Genomic DNA, 16,950 nt, shown 5'->3' on the forward strand with positions numbered 1-16,950 from the left:
ATATATATATTATATAATTATCCATATAAAGTATTGTTCTTGATGGCATAAAACGGTTCGAAAGTTGAAGCTTTCTGTTGTTGCACGAAAATTTTCTATTGCTTGACCTTTGCTGCTTCAGATGTTGATTTCCCTTTCTAGAAAAGTTTGATTTCAACGAATCATTTTGAGTTGGAAACTAGACTCAAATATCTTTCCAACATTATGTAATTTAGTACAGGAAATATACTGTAAGAGAGTATAATGAAAAACAGGAATTGGGAAAGAAAACTAAAGGAAAAACGAGAAACTCCTCTGGTTTCCTTTTTTTTTTTTCCTTTTTTTCTTCTTCCTTCCCTTCTTCTCCATCTTCTTCTCCTTTTCCATCTCATATCTTTCCCCGCTCTGATACCATGTTGAAACTTAGGATTCCATGATGTATAATCTTGGTAAAAGAGGATTAGTGGGTGAGAAGAAGAAGAAAGTTGTGGAAATAAGGTTTTAGGAAGAGAAGAGGAAGAGTGACAAATTTGGAGAAAAGAGGAGGAAAATTAGGGCAATGGACTTAGTCCAAACCCTCCCCCTTAAACTTTATTTATAAATGATAAAAGTACCAATATTGCAATTATACCTTTCACCCTAGTAAGAGTGAAGAAGAGACAAAAAAACATAAACTAATTACTTCAATGACACTCCAATATATTTGTATCTTCCAACACAATAACATCTAGATGAAAGTATTATGTTAGACTTCAAGGGTATTTTGATAACTGTATTAGGCTATGATCATGGCTTGATGTTTTAGTTGGAAGGAGGTTAAGTTCTGAAGTTTAGTGATGTAATTTTTATCATTTTTAATTACTGTTTCACGACCTTCTGTGGTGTGAGTATCATAAGGGCAATAAAGTCCTTTTCTTTGTAATTCACTTAAGTTGCTTAATCAAAAGAGTAGGGGTTGAGTTGACTACCTAACAAGAATAATGCAGTCTCTTTCTCTGTTCTTCTAATCATTCTTCTCTCCCTTCTCATCTCTTCACTCTATTTATTTTTCTTAATTTACATATTGCTCTTCAATAAGTAGCAAAGATACTTGATCTCGCAAATAGATGTTCCAAAAAAAAAGTATTTAAGTGACTTCCCATGTCACCTAAAGTGAGGAACAAAAGACCATACTTGCAGCATGTTGAGTGGGAAAAAAATTCCACATTGAAATATGACAAGAAAAGCGAATGGATTATAAGGTTGAGTAATAGGCCTCCTAAGTGGCTAGTCTTTTTGGGATTAAACCGAACTCACCCAAAAAACTCTACATGATATTAAAGCAGGTTGTGTGTGTGGTCTAAAGCCCAATTTGTGCTCCCCAGGTTATTTGTGTGTTGTGCATCCTTGAGGTAGGAGTCTGTGTGATGTGGGCTTCATGAAAGAGTCTGTGTACCCCATTAAGAGGGTCTGTGCTCCATTAGAGGGTTTGCACCCACGTCTCTGACTTGTTATGTGTTATGTGTATGCCTGGATGTGAGGGGAAAAAAGTCTCATATTGAAAAGTGAGAAGAAAAGTTAATGGGTTATAAGATTGAACAATAGGCCTTTTAAGTGGCTAGTCATTTTGGAACCTGGCTCAACCTAAAAAACTCAACATGGTATATCTACATGCTATGTCAAAAAAAAATTTCACCTCATGTTATAGCATTTTTATTTGGTGTTGCTTGTCTTTGTGGTCACTAATTCTTATTGTATTTCTTATTGGACAATTATTAATTAAACATCTGCATCTTCTTATTCTTGTAGTGTGTTGGGGATGATATCGAAGATTTAGAGTACACTCCGAAACCAGAATATGAAGGTTGCTTTAAAGTTAAAAATATGAAAAATGAGGTACATTGTTTACGTTGTTACAAAAGCTAGCTGGTTGCTTTTGATATCTGTTGGTGCTTGGGCTCATGTTTGTTGACCATTTTTAACAGGTAGAACTTCTTAGGCAGTGGTTTGATCATATGCGAGAGGTGAAGCCTGGTATTTACGTTACCTACAATGGAGATTTTTTTGACTGGCCTTTTTTGGAAAGTAGGGCTGCTTTCCATGGAATTAAGATGAGTGAAGTATGTTTTCATAGTTTTTGCAATTAATTTACCTTTTTCATACACATTTGGTGTTGTTCTGACCTCAATGTTGAAGTACCATAAAACTTTTTTTATCTTTTGGATGATTTGGCAGAAAAATGGCATGGCTGCTCTACTTTTAGTTTGGGTCTCTTGTAGTTGCATTCAATGCATCCCTTCCTTCGTCTCTTAAACACTTCTTGATATAATGTAGTTTTCATATTGGCATGGCTGCTCTTGCTTTATTTATGGCTGTCTATCTCTCCTTTTTTCTTAAATGCCTAATAATTTGTTGTGGAATAATCTTATCATTAATATTAATTAACTATTAATGTCCAAGTTGATTAATTGTCTATAACTAAATAGATTCTAGTCTTCGGTAATCAATACACTTTTTAGAAGTTATAGTACATTGTTAGTTATCTAGGATGGGTATCTCATGTAACATGTGCAGACTTGTTGAGACATCTTCCCTTTTTTTTCTGTGTCCTTTTTGGCCTCAAGAGATGCACAACAGCTTTAATGATGCACATTTTGGTCCAGGTGTATTTTTTTTCTATCAAAAAGGTACTCTACTAGTGGTACATATTTTTCTTCAGTTTTGCACCTTTACCTTCAATAATGTATGTTCTACTTAGCACACAAATCAGCAACCAAATTGGCTGATCTAAGTACACGAGACCAAGTACAAGAAATAGTGGAAACAATGTCCAAAATATCAAGAAAAATCTGCGAGTGACGCCATGGGGGGGGGGGGGGAAGGATGAGGTGGAGCACCATTCGATGACGACTTTGGAATCTCACTCCACAATAAGGGGACCATTGAAGGGTCCTAAACGATACGCAAGCCGTGAAGGAGACCAGAGAGCTCAGAAGTGGTCGAGTCAGCAATTCCGAGAGGGCCAGAGTAAGATAGTATGGCAGTGCCGCTAGGATAAAAAATCACCCCACCAAAGCCAGGTTCCCCAAACCTAGGCCAGAGTATTTGTTAAATGGCTAACCAAAACGGCAAAAGTTCCAAATCTGATAAAACATGCAAAGCTAAATTTTTAAACCTATCCTATTCTAGGCTGGCCTACTTGATGCCCATACCCTAGGTTGCACCCCATAGGACCATAACAATCCACCATGTTACCATGTCAACATTCACAATGTTTCACTCTATGATGACTTTTACTCTCGGTCAAGTATCCCTTGTCATGTACCCTTATGATGGTTTTCAATTTGATACCTAGTAGCCATTTCCATAGGTTGCTCCCGTCGGGATTTGAATAGGGGATGTGGTGCTTGCTTTGATACAATGGTAGGTACCTAACTAATGCAATATGGTGGTTTAGATTCAATGAATAACAAAGGTGAATGCTTCCTCAAGAGTGTGGTTAACCTAGATTTCAACAACAATTGAGAAAACAACAATCTAAATTCAAGTTCAATGGGTAAAACTTGAAGGATCTAAGTAGGCCTTTTGTATCTATTAATTAAAAAAGAAAACAGAGTAAAAAACAGAAGACAAGTTTATCCAAGAGAGTACAAAAACTAGAACTTCATTCAATAGCAGAAGACTGATTTCTATGTTACACATAAAGCCCTCTCATAGGCATACAAATCAACTAAATACGGAACTCTTATGCTGTCCATCATAGGAAATGACTCTTACTAGAACTTGCTAAATCTGGTTCCACTTGTTGGAAAAGAAATTTAAAAGCAGGAACAATTTTTTATCTGTAGAGTAACTAAATTTAGACTAATCTAGTCTAGAAACAAAGACCAACACTTAAAACAGGAAGCTACTACTGGAAAAAGACTTTTTAATAAAGCTTTTAGCCAAAATGGCAAGTTGCTACATGAGTGATGCTTTCCTTAAAAACAGCTTGTTGTTGTTTTGTAAAGCTTCTAACTTCAGCAAGGTTTAAACAGGAAAATGCAAGAGCTTTCAATTCTTGCAACTTGAGTCCAAAATAGGTAGTTCAGGCCTTTTTAATTTGAGTCTCCTTCTTCCTTCTTCTTTAAAACACATTGGTAACTTGTCCTTAGATATTCATTTAATAGATCTTCCACAGTATGATGTACTGTATTATTAGTCAATTTGTGAAAAATTTCATAGCAGATGGAGTGCAGAAAGCTAGATCCCTTAGCCTATTCCATATGAGGCTGGCATAACTTGACCCCCATACCCTAGGTTGGGCTCCATAGGACCATAAAAGAGGCTTCCATAATAAATAAATGTCATAGAGACGATTGGTGATCACTGGCTTTCTTTTCAGATGTTAAGCTGGAGGTTGTTCACCAATTCCTCCCCCTCTAAAAGATCGACTCAAGCTCTACTTGGCACTTCTAGATGTAATTTAGGCCCTGCATGGGGTAGGGATGTTCATGGGGATTTGTTGGAAATATTTTCTTTGTATACTTTTTTTTTTCTGTCCTTGTAACTTTTGGAGGAGTTTTATTGTCTTTAGGGTCTAAAAAAATTTCTTGGACAATTTCATTGAGCCCCTCTTGGTTGTAAGGGATTCAACAATTGTTATCAACAAGGCTTTTGGAAAAAAGTTCCCTGCCTAGCACCTCTCCTACATTATTTATAAGTATTAGGACTTGTGTGGACCTTTGAACATCTCTTGGATTCACATGCCTCAGAGTTACCACTTTTGCTGACGTTTTGCTTATGAATGATGTTTGTCAACAATTCCTTGCAGTGGGAAATAATATCCATTAGAGTAGTTCCTACAAAGATTTTTTGCCTTTCTTTTCTTTTTGGTATTTCTCCTCATTTGAGAGCCTTTTCTACCTTTTCCTCACTTCACTAAATGTCTTTCTCATTATGCTAAAAAATCTCCATTGATGCCAACAATTATTGTTTTGCAGTTGCTTTCATGGCTTTCATATCTGATCTTCAAAAAAACAACAGTGCATGTATTCTGTGTCTCCTCGTGACCTGCTTGATCTTAATCATATTGCGTGTTTGCTCTTTTAATAAAATGTCAGATTGCTAGTATACCAGTAGCATTTGCTCTTATTTGTGTCAGAGTTTGAGTTCATATTAGAATGTTTGACTGGGATCTGCTTGATTTTATCACAAATCCTATAATAGTCATATGCAGTTTGTCAATCTACATGATTGTATTTAGACTTGGGGTGTTTGTTCCTTTATTTAATTCTGTTCTGATGTATCATTCTTGTGTCTCAGGTGCCCTGTTATTTATAAGAGTACTAATTTGACATCACAAAACTTGCAGGAGTTAGGATTTCATTGTGACAGAATTCAGGGAGAATGCCGAGCTAAATTTGCTTGTCATCTGGACTGTTTTGCTTGGGTCAAACGTGATAGTTATCTTCCACAAGGGAGTCAAGGTCTAAAGGTGATCAGCCAGTTGAACTCTTGTTTGTGTATAGCCTGTTACACTTTTTCTGTAGCTCCTTATCATTAATCAGACTTAAAACAATCCATTGGTTGTCCGGGAGTACAAATTTCAAACTTTTATTTGGATATCCCTTGCATTCACTCTTTCCCCCATTCTCTAACAAAAAATTTGCTCATTCTTCCTCTTTTTGTTAGGATAGGTTTCATATACTTATTGTTGGGTTTGTTTTTTTTAAATGTGTTTTTTGTGAGGTTTGTTGCTTGACCATTCATTTACTTTCTGTCCTCTTTTTCATTCTATGCCACAGCTCTTATCTTCTTTATTTACAAAGTTTGACAATTTTAAGATGTGCTCTAGGATATAAGTCATATTTATATGTAGAGAGAGAAAGACATGTTTATTCATTAGTGAACTTTATGGCTTAATAGACGAGATACCTTCTTAGCATCATGATGCTCATAAGGTGACTTGTTAAACTCCTTGTTAGTTCTCTTTTGGTGTTTCAGACTATTAAATAAGCTGTATTTAAAAAATTAAACAAAAAGTCATGATTTTTTTTTGGCAAGAAGATGAAATTTAATTCCAAGGAAGAGAGCAAAATCTTACATGGGGGCTGCCCCTTACAACCCCCAATCCCTTAGCAGGAGAGTCAGCCATGCTATTTGCTGATCTCGTTACATGAGACCAAAAACAATTGAATTAAGAAACAATGTCTAAAATTTCTGGATAAGTCTGCTAGTGCTTCCAAGGGGAATGTGAGATTTTGAGTTCCATTCTATAATAATGTTGGAGTCGCCTTCAATCCAAATGGAGCCACCGGTTGTGTTCTTGAATACGAGGAGGCCTTGCCTCAGGCTAAGGAGAGATTTGATTGGTCCGGTATATGAAGTAATAGTCACCCCCTTCATGAGCTTTGAAAACACGCCCAATCCTGGCAAGTCCTAGGCATCTCAAAGCACTGCCATCAAAGTTTAGCTTGACGACCCCACCAAGAGAGGTGTCCATCTCCAAGAGAGGTGTCCATTCAACTAGGTAGGCTTAGGAACCAACATTTGAGCAGCAATTCTCTAGTCCCTTCACTGATCACTTCGTTAGAGCATGAAAATCCTTCTGGATGTTAACCTAGGCCATAATGGCTCTACCATTGAAATCAACAACGTGGTCACGGTTGTACCGTTATATTGCTGCCTGTTCCTCTCAACCAAGATGCCCTAAGGAATATGGGTGAGGCAAGTTGAGAGGAAGGCTTTCCCCATCTTGTAAGGATCTACATCTAGAGACTCAAAGGGTGAGGTCAGTCGGGTAACAGGTTTTGATACCCAGTCTGTTGAAGAAGTGGTATTGGATGCTCCCGGAAAAATTGCAATGAAAAGTGACTGAGCTCTCCTGTTTGCTGCTGCCAAGGGGACAAAGGGGGCAAGGGACACTAGTGCCTCTCCTTTATCAATTGTCAAATGTCAGAATTCAGCCCCAGATGGCACTCCAAATAAAGAGTCTAATTTTAGGTGGAGCTGGGAGCTTCCAAGCTATTGCTGTGTTGTGGGTGGAGGAAGTGAAAGAAGTTAGTTTTGTAGAGTCTAGGGCAAGTCTCATGGAGGATAAGTCTCACAAGTGGAATTATAAAGTAGAAGATATGTTCATTAGGTAAAGAAGGCTGATTTGATTAAGCAACTCGTGGAGTTCCTTTATTCGAGATAAAGTGAACATCCACAAGATTTTCTCGTAGTTATTTTTTGTCTTTATGTTTCTTTATGTCTTAATTATGGGTGTAATTGGGACAAGGGTAGTCTAGTTTAAGTATGATTTTATTGTAATGGTCTCTATAAATAGAATGAGGTAGAGGGCAAACCTAATGTGCTCTCTCTTTTTTCCCTTTTATCTCTCTCATTCCTCTCCAGCCAAACTCTCATTCTTTGAAAAATAACATGGTATCAGAGTGAGGTTTTGACATAGGAGAAAAAGAAGATGAAGAAGAAAAGGAAAAAATAAGTCTGTTTTCTTTCCCTTTAAGTGTTTCCTTGTCCTAACCCTCGATCCAAGTCTCTATGTTGTTTTTGTTTTCCCATATATAGTCTTCTTTTGTCTGCATTCTAGAGTTGTGATAAGAACATTCAAGTTTGCTATCTCTAGTTCCAATTTTTAGTTTTCAACCCTTGTTATCAATTTCTTTTTCTTATCGATTAGACAAACTTCCTAAACTTTTTGATCGTTTAGTTCAAAATCACTTGTTCAGTCTTCTAATGTCATTGTGACTCTATGTGTTGAGTCTCCCAATCCTTGAGAGAAATCAGGAAATTTTGTCTTAATTAGGAGTCTAGCGAGTTCAGCCTATCCAGGTTTCTAAAAACAACTAGAAAAATTCATTGGTTGGGTTTTATGTTTAGTGCAACTAGGACTCCTAAAGTAGAAGGTTTCCTCTCATGTCTCTTCTTGGCAGGTGTAAGAGAAGTTGATGTTTGTCATTCGTCAAGAAACCTATGTATTCTATCTTCTTAAACAGCTGCTGTCAAGTCCTGTTTCCAATTTTTTTCTTCTTAGTACAACAGTTCCCAATTGTTTTCAAACTCATGTAGACCTTATTTGCCTTAATGAATTTGTTTTTGTTTTTTTTTATCTTCCAAAGTAGAAGGAGAATACATGGAAGGAGGTGTTTGGAAGAACTTGCATTGAAGAGTTCCACAAGTGGTGGTGGAAGTTTTCATCAAACCTTCTTTTTTTGGTTTTGACGACGGGGGTCAGCAGCAGATACCAACGAGTCTAAATAGAACTCAAATTGTGGTTGGAGATGGAGCAACTCCCTAAGGTACAAGTTTGCAGAAAAGTCAAGAGGATGCCAAGATAGTAGGAGTTTTCCATCAGATTGGGACTCTAAGTTGTCTTAAGATTTGATCCATGGAATATGAGGTTGCTAGTTCTAGGAGGAAACTAGGCTAACGGACTAACACAAAACAGATAGGCAAAAGACCCTACCTTGGAAGAAATCAATAAGAGAACTAGAAAGAAAAGCACAAAGTGGCAAAGGCAGTTCAAAAGATGCACCAATAAAGGAGAGAAACGCCAATAAAATGAGGACTGCCCATTTGGTTTTCTTCAAACAGCGACTTTGAGAGACCAAAGCTTTCTCTTTTTTTTTTTTTAAATGATTGAATATGCAGCACAACTCAACGAATGGAGAGAGAACTGCACATGATTGTGAACAGAGAGAATAGAGATACAAAAACCAAAACTGAGGGCAAGGTCAAGGAACTAAAGGGAAATAACTTATCTTTGCATCTTTTCTTCTTCTTCTTCTTCTTCTCTTTCTCTTTCTTCTTTTCTTCTTTTTTCCCCTTCTTTTTCTCTATCTTCTTTTCCATCTCAGGACCGTAACTGCTTTTATACCATGTCTAACAAGAGTTGAATACAAAGGCCACATGTGTCACTGGTGGTGCCTCTTGGGAGGCCAGTGGAAGAACCTCTAGACAGGACTCTGTTGGGGTTGGTACCTTCGCCAAACAAACTGAGCCAGTTTTGCATCATCTCTGCTAATTGGCGGTTGCTTTGTTGGCTTTCTTCATGCATCTTCCTCACAACATCGAGTTGGCTTTTGAACTTTGTTGTTGGCCATCTTCTTGGAAGGTGATAACCGGCTGACTTTGTTGTTAGGTGTTGTTTCTGGGAAGCTACTGTGGTAATCTTAATGCTGTTGGGGCACACCAATTGCTAGGGGGGCACACCAATTGCTAGGGGAGCACACCAATTGCTAGTTCTTTTTTAAGTAGGTCAAATGGGTGGTGAATTCTCCGCTATTTGAAGTGGTCCAAATAACCTTGTCCTAAACTTGGTTGCTATGACGCACTCCTTGCAGGCTCACATCAAAATAATCCTCCAGAAGGGGTCTAAATAATCAAGCATCTTTTTGTTTACATTCTTTCCTTTCCTCTTTTGTACTTTCTTTATGTTTGGAAATATTCATTGTAACTTCTTTATCTCTTGCTGTAGGCTGTTACTAAGGCCAAGTTGGGTTATGATCCACTTGAGGTGAATCCTGAGGACATGGTTTGTTTTGCCAAAGAACAGCCTCAGGTGAAATGATCTTTATACGAAAATACTTTTGTGGTTGTTTTATTCTAATGATCTTTATTAGAAACATTTATGTGAGATTATTCTAATGGTAATTTTATGTCTTCACAAATGTCTTTCAGACTATGGCTTCCTATTCTGTGTCTGATGCCGTTGCAACTTACTACTTATACATGACATATGTTCATCCATTCATTTTCTCCCTTTCAACTATAATCCCTATGCCGCCTGATGAGGTTCTGAGGAAAGGTAGCGGGACTCTTTGTGAGATGCTTCTGATGGTCCAGGTTTGTTTTGTCAAACAGTGGCTCATGGTTCTGTTATGGGATGGCTTTGATTTCTCTGAACCTGCTCTGCATTTTAGTGAAACTGAGAACTGTTTTTGGTGGATTTGTACTATACAGGGGTAATGATAATAAAAATTGTTCTTTCCAAGAATAACAGTAATTAATATTTTTATTTAAAAAAAGTTATCGTTGTTTTGTTGTTGTTTTTGTTATCAGAGTAAAAGGTTGGTTTTGTTCTTACTATTATTACAACAACTGTTTTGAGACATTTGTCTTTAGTTGGTGCTTTTTGAGAGTCCATAGTTCACTTGATTAACCTTGTTTGTTAACAAGTTCTTTTTGGATACTAAAAAGTAACAAGGAGTATTGCACATCAAATTGGCTTATCTTAACGAACAATGTATGGGCTATAGCCCTCATGTTGTTTCATTAATCTATAAAACCTAAATGTGCTCGAGAATAACTCCCGTCTTACATTTTTATCAATAGAAAGCTTAGTTTACTTCATAACGTATCCCTTTTCTAGGAGCCCCTTTTAAATAGTTCAAAATTCTATAGGCTGTTTCAATGCGCACTTGGGAGTATCCATAAATTAACTTATAACTCCAACTGCAAATGATATATCAAGTCTCATAACAATGGCATAAATTAATTGTCCAACTAGTCTTCAATACATACTTTTATCACTAAGTGTTCGACTATTTTGATCATGCAAACAAGAGTTTATTTCTATAGGAGTGCCAATAGGTTTGGCACCCAATAATCCATGTTCACTCATCATACCTATCACATATTTCCTTTGAGTGTCAATAGGAGTGTTTACTTCTCACCACTTCTATTCCCAAAAAATATTTTAGTGTACCAAGGTCCTTAATCTGAAAATGCTGTTTAAAGATGATTCTTCGCATACAAGCGGCCAGTAAACACAATATCATCAACATACATCACTAATATAACAAGTCCAGTATGCCTCTACAAGATAAATAGAGAATGATCACAATGACTTCCGATGAACCCAAACGACATCACCACCTTACTGAACTTCTCAAACCATGCTCATGTATTCTTAACAAATTAGTTTATTGGGAAAAATAGCCTTCAAAGTATCTCAGATCTTTTTGGATGTGTTACAATGCATAACTTAATCACTTACACTTTCCTCCATGCTATTGACAAGTCAAGTCATAACATGACTATCTTTAACTTCCGAATCATCATTAGGAGAGAATGGGGGAACCTCACTTAGAAACTTCGGCTTTCTTTTTGTTTTAAGAAACATTTGAATAGATAAGACCAATTGATATAATTGCATCCAGTAGTTTAGTTGAAGTTATCCGAATGGTATGCGATTCCTTGGATTCTGAATTTCTTGAGCTTCTTGAAGGAGAACGGAGTCAACCATTAATCAAACTTCCAGCAAATAACTCTACACTACACATTGGAATACAGTCCAAATTCACTAGAATAAAAAAATTCACAGTATCAACCTGCTCAAGTAAGGTGGGTCTACACACAACTGAATAACTAGGGCACTTAGAGTGTAATCAACAAAATTTTACCATTGCACACCAATAATCCACGAAAAATAGTGTGCAAAGTAGGTAATGAGGGTTGATGTCATTTCTAGCATTGATGTTGTAGTCAAACATAGTGTTTGGGCTCTGTGTGCAGGCAGGAATAGGGTAAAAAGAACCCTAACAACCCTCTAGGGCAAGAATACCACACAAAGCTGTTCAATTGACAGCACTAGCCATTAAACCTAGGGTTAACGTTTGACCTTTACCTTCAATCAACAATAATTTTTTAAAATCTTCCTTTCCGGAAGACTTGATAATGTAAGGAGTGTTGAATTTTTGGAGAAGAAGAATAATTCACTGAATTATTATAACAAAGTAAAATGAGTATCTATTTATAATAGAGGAAACAAGTGGAATCAAATTATGAATACCCATGTCCAAGTTACAGCCAAAGTCTAACTTCCAAAGATAAGTCCTAAAATAATTGAACAACTATACATAAGAAGAAGATTGAAATAACTAAAATTCCTCTTAACTGGGGAAAATCGACAATTATGGGATATCATATTGATCCCCCCTTGCTTCAGATCATGGCAGAGACTTTGGGATGTCCGGTTGCGATTGCTCCCACATACTATCTGGGCCTCCCTCTTATTGACAGTAGACCCCGGATGGGGCTATGAACTTCAGTGATCGAACGGCTTGAGTGTTGCCTCTCCACGTGGAAGGGTAGGATGCTCTCAAAAGCGGGTAAATTGATCCTCTTAAACTCATGCCTCGTGGGTATACCTAACTACTTCCTCTCTTTCATTATCACCTTGTCGGTTGGGATGAAGTTTGTAAGCCAAAGTCTTTGGGTGGGCTTGGGATCAGGTGCACTAAGGAAATGGGGCATGCTCTATTGCTCAAGTGGTTTTGGAAGTTCAACTCTTCCTTTGAGGGCTTCGTGGAAGCCAATGGTTGCCTTCATGCTTCGACGTCTTGGAGATAGACGGATCACTGACGACAATTGTTGTCATCTCTCCCCCATCTTGAAGGCCATGTTTCATCTGTTTTCCACTTTCCGCACTGCCATTCAGTTCTTTGTTGGGGATGGCTCCAATCTATGTTTTTGGATGGATTGGTGGTCAAGCGATGGCTCTCTTGCCTCGTTTTGTCTACCTCTGCTTCAGCTCACAGCCAACCGTGACTTATCTGTCTTTGGAGCTTGGGGGAATGGCTCATGGAATCTTTGCCTTAGGTGTGCCCTTAGTGATGAGGAAACCATTTCTGTTTGTGGCTTGATTGATAGTCTTGTCAATGTTATTGTCTGCCCTCAGACGATGGACAGGATAATCTGCCTCCCTGACGACAACGGGCGATTCTCGACCTCCTCGGCCTATCGTCATCTTATGGGATGGACTCGGCCGCTTGCCCCCCACCCAGTAGCTTTTGTTTGTCGCCCTTCGACCCCGCCCAAGGTGAAGTTTTTTCTCTGGAGTGCCTACCGCAATAAGATCCTCACTACAGACAACCTTATCAGGCGCGGTAACACCACTCCTGATCCTCTCTACCCCTTCTGCTGGGCGGAGGCTGAAATCGTGAGTCATCTTCTTCTCCATTGTGGCTTCGCTTGGAAGATGTGGACTTGCATGATTGACAATATGGGTCTCAACTTTTGCATCCCAATTGACTTGAGCACCATGTGTAGTTTCTCTTCTGGGACCTGCCTTCCCAGCTTGGGCAAGCTTTTGTTGGTTGCTTGCATTGCTTTCGTCCCTTGGTGCCTTTGGAAGGAGAGGAACTCCAGATGGTTTGATTGTACTTTCTGCTCTACTACTGAGGTTTCCTACACCGCCATTGGGTTCATCTCCACATGGATTCGCTTCCATAAAGAATTCGCCTGCCTCTCTTGTTCCTTGGTACGCACCAACTGGAAGATTATTGCTTAGATGTCTGTCCCCTCTGCGCCCCGTCGAGTTATTGTTTGGGAGCCTCCTCCCACTGCACATTATCAGCTAAATTTTGATGGTAGTGCCTTTGGGAACTTGAGTTTGGCTGGCTTTGGCGGGGTGATTTTTTATTCGGGAGACACTGCCATACTCTCTTACACTGGCCCTCTCGGAATCGCTGACTCAACCACTACTGAGCTCTCTGGTTTCCTTCACAGCTTGCACATTTTTAGGACCGCTTCAGTGGTCCCCTTGTTGTGGAGGGAGATTCCAAGGTCGTCATCGGATGGTGCTCCACCTCATCCTTCCCCCCATGGCGTCATTGGCAGATTTTTCTTGTTGAACATTATATCTGCCATTTCTTGTACTTGGGCTCATGTACTTAGATCAGCCAATTCGGTTGTTGATTTGTGTGCTAAATTTGCCCATCCTCCCCCTTCAATCTCTTGTTGTTAGGGGAGGCCTCCCTTGATGTATCTTCCTTTTCTTTGAAATAAATTTATCATCTTTTCAAAAAAAAAACTCCTCTTAACTGATACACTCCTACGGGATTTCTTCCCGTGAGATTCCTGTAAGATTTTGTCATGTGAATTGTTGATCTGTGAAACTTTTTGCTGTAAGAGTCATGTGAGACTCTCCTACACCTGCTTTTGAACAAGGAGAAGAGGATTCTTATTTGAAGATCCACAAAAATTAGTTTGCTCACTCTGATGCTATGAAAAAAGAGGAATTTTGGAAGAAGAAAATAGAAGAAAAAAAGGAGCAACTCATGTTGAGTGAAATTTTGGAGTAGTGGATTAGGTATATCCTTAACTCCTTTTATTGATAACTTAAGTGATTATAATGTAAAAGGATAATAATTTTTTTTTGAAATGTTGATAATCTTATTTCAAAGAAAGAGAAGATACATGAAGGGAGGCTTCCCTTAACAACATGAGATTGAGGGGGGGGGGGGGGGGGTGTCTAATTTAGCACACAAATCAGTAGCTGAATTGGCTGATCTAAGTACACAAGACCAAGTACAAGAAATAGTGGATACAATGTCCAAAATATCAAGAAAAATCTGCCAGTGACGCCATGGGGGGAAGGATGAGGTGGAGCACCATCCGATGACGACCTTGGAATCTCCCTCCACGATAAGGGGACCACTGAAGAGGTCTTGAAAAATACGCAAGCAAAGAAGGAGGCCAAAGAGCTCAATAATGGTTGAGTTAACAATTTCGAGATGGCCAGAGTAAGAGAGTATGGTAGTGCCATCCAGATAAAAAATCACCCCACCAAAACCAGCCAAACCCATGTTCCCAAAGGCGCTATCGTCAAAGTTTAACTTATATTATGCGGTGGGAGGAGGCTCCCAAACAACAACTCGGTGGGGGGCAGAAGGGACAAACATCTGAGCAATAATCTTCCAGTTGGTGCGGACTGGGGCACAAGAGCGGCAAACAAATTCTTTCCGGGTGCGGATTCAGGTAGAGATGAGTCCTGCGGCGGTGTAGGAAACCTTAGTAGCAAAGGGGAAAACACAATCAAACCTGGAGTTCCTTTTCTTCCAAAGGCACCAAGGGACGAAAGCTATGCAGGCAGCCAGCAGAAGCTTGCCCAGGCTGGGAAGGTGGGTTCCATTAGAGAAACAACACATGGTGCTCAGGTCAAGTGGGATGTAGAAGGTGAGCCTCATGCTGTCAATCATGTAAAAGGATAATAATGCCTCTATTTCAAATGACTCAATTACAGCCATCAAATAGTAATAAGAAACTGTGAAAATTAGATTGGTAAACATGGTTAATTTGCCTCCATTTAATCAAAACTTCAGAACACAATAACTTATAATAAATTACCAAAATACCCTGTCATTTAACATCCACTAAGGTCAAGTTATTGATTCAACACAACAACAGTAGCTTACTATGTACATTTGGATGCATCTCGTTGGTGTAATAGATGGCAGTATCCTTTGGATGTTGGCACTAGATACTCAGAGATTATAACAATGTGTCAAAGATCAAACATCTTTTTGTTCATAGGAAGTTGGCTCTTCAATGTCATGTTGAGTTCCTGTAGGGGCTAGTTTTACTTGAAGGATTACTATCGTTCATCTCTTTTGAAAATGAGAAGGTCATGTATGTTGGAGGATTTGCTTAATCCATATCCAGGATCAACAAGATAAGAAATAAGGACTTCTCTTCTTTAGATTGCATCTAACTGGTTGGCTTTTCACAATAATGGTGCTTGGTATGTCTGGTGTAAAAATACACCTTGCATACTTTCCTTTCTTGAGGATCTCATTATGTGCAAGTTATTATTGTTATTTTTCTCAGCTTGCTACAATACTGACAGCTTGATTCCTCTTCTACTGTGATGCATATTCAGGCGCACAAAGCAAGTGTTATATGCCCCAATAAGCACCAAGAAGATCAGGAGAAATTCTACCACAACCACCTGCTTGAAAGTGAGACTTACATTGGGGGACATGTGGAATGCCTTGAAAGTGGTGTTTTTAGATCTGATCTTCCCACTAAGTTTCAGCTTGATTCTTCTGCATATGGGGTAAGTTTTTGTTTTAACCAATCTTTCAGAATTTTTTTAGTACTGATGTATAGGTTCAAGCTACACTTTAATGTGCATATTGTCTTTTCCCTGGATGTATTTTACTTTGTTGCTGAATGTTCAAAAGTAAATTTTTAAGTCTTTTTGTTGCCAGCAATTAATTGGGAACCTTGATCGAGATCTTCAGTATGCAATCAGAGTGGAGGGCAAGATGGAAATGGAATCTATTTCCAACTATGATGATGTGAGGAATGCTATCATGGAAAAGGTGCTTGTCTTTTTTTCTCTCTGGATCGTCAACCTTCCTATCTCATGTTAAATGCTTGTTATTTTAGTTGTCTCACAGTAATGTGTCCTAAAGTCAATATTCTTTCTACTTTCACTTCTTCCTTTATTGTTACTTCTGAGAAGGTTTAGTATGTGTTTGAAAATTGAGGTCCATTCAGGAGTGCATTTGTATATGTAAAGTATTGTACAGTAAAGCATTTGCCGTCTTGTCATGCCATGTGCCATGTTTGATGTGGCTGAATGCTGTGTATGGCATTGCTAGAGCTGTTTACATGGTTTGCGAACTTACCAAAACAAGGAAAGAGAGAACATAAGAGAGAGAGTTGGAGAAGAATTTATTCATGTTGAATTGTGGTAGAGAGAATCATTGGGATTCCCTCTTCTCACCTATTTATAACATAAAACACTGATAAAAGACACTAATAAGTACTCTTGCTCCCTTTACACCCTTAGAAACAATTTTTTGTAAACAAACATTTTCTTAGAAACCTGTGTAAATACAAATTATATCTTCTAACACTCCCCCTCAAGCTGGAGTTTACAACTTTAGCTTGTTGTATTGCATATAAAATAAAAAAGAAGGGTAGAAAATTTTTTCATTGAGTCTTCACTCTTTGGCTTCAACTTGTTCCACATTAACTTGTTATGCAATTGGTCCTTCACATTAGTCCTTCATCTTCTATTCTTCCCTTTTGTTGGATGTCTTAAAAAACTTGTCTCTGTTCACTAACTTTGACAAAATGCACCACCACTCATGGAACTCTTCATTGTAGGCTCTTTAAAATACCTCCTTATGTGTACTCCTCCTACTTCTCAAAGGAACAAGAATACTCGCTAGCAGAAAAAAAACAAACTGAAGTGCTAGGACAGGGAAACATCAA

The 16,950-nt window shown here is 38.4% G+C and overlaps 1 protein-coding gene across 4 annotated transcripts in view; it reads left to right on the top strand.

Annotated features, from left to right (window-relative positions):
• The window catches only part of LOC137960381 (DNA polymerase epsilon catalytic subunit A-like), a 51,027-nt gene that overhangs the window by 7,666 nt on the left and 26,411 nt on the right, over window positions 1-16,950 (top strand). For 3 of the 4 annotated variants that reach the window (XR_011114150.1, XM_068807989.1, XM_068807990.1), the window contains exons 8-14: window positions 1,768-1,854; window positions 1,944-2,078; window positions 5,312-5,434; window positions 9,419-9,502; window positions 9,622-9,786; window positions 15,605-15,781; window positions 15,936-16,049. Coding sequence is in view for 3 of the 4 variants with exons in the window: in XM_068807989.1 (XP_068664090.1) it covers window positions 1,768-1,854; window positions 1,944-2,078; window positions 5,312-5,434; window positions 9,419-9,502; window positions 9,622-9,786; window positions 15,605-15,781; window positions 15,936-16,049 (885 nt within the window). In the remaining variant the exon portion in view is untranslated. Of the gene's footprint in view, window positions 1-1,767; window positions 1,855-1,943; window positions 2,079-2,194; window positions 2,227-5,311; window positions 5,435-9,418; window positions 9,503-9,621; window positions 9,787-15,604; window positions 15,782-15,935; window positions 16,050-16,950 lie in introns of those variants that run through there. The other variant, XM_068807991.1, reaches the window with a different exon arrangement.

Source organism: Aristolochia californica, unplaced genomic scaffold (assembly GCF_029961685.1).
Source record: "Aristolochia californica isolate CCGP_79_NKW_82.1479 unplaced genomic scaffold, dmAriCali1.0.hap1 SCAF_3, whole genome shotgun sequence".
NCBI lineage: Eukaryota > Viridiplantae > Streptophyta > Magnoliopsida > Piperales > Aristolochiaceae > Aristolochia > Aristolochia californica.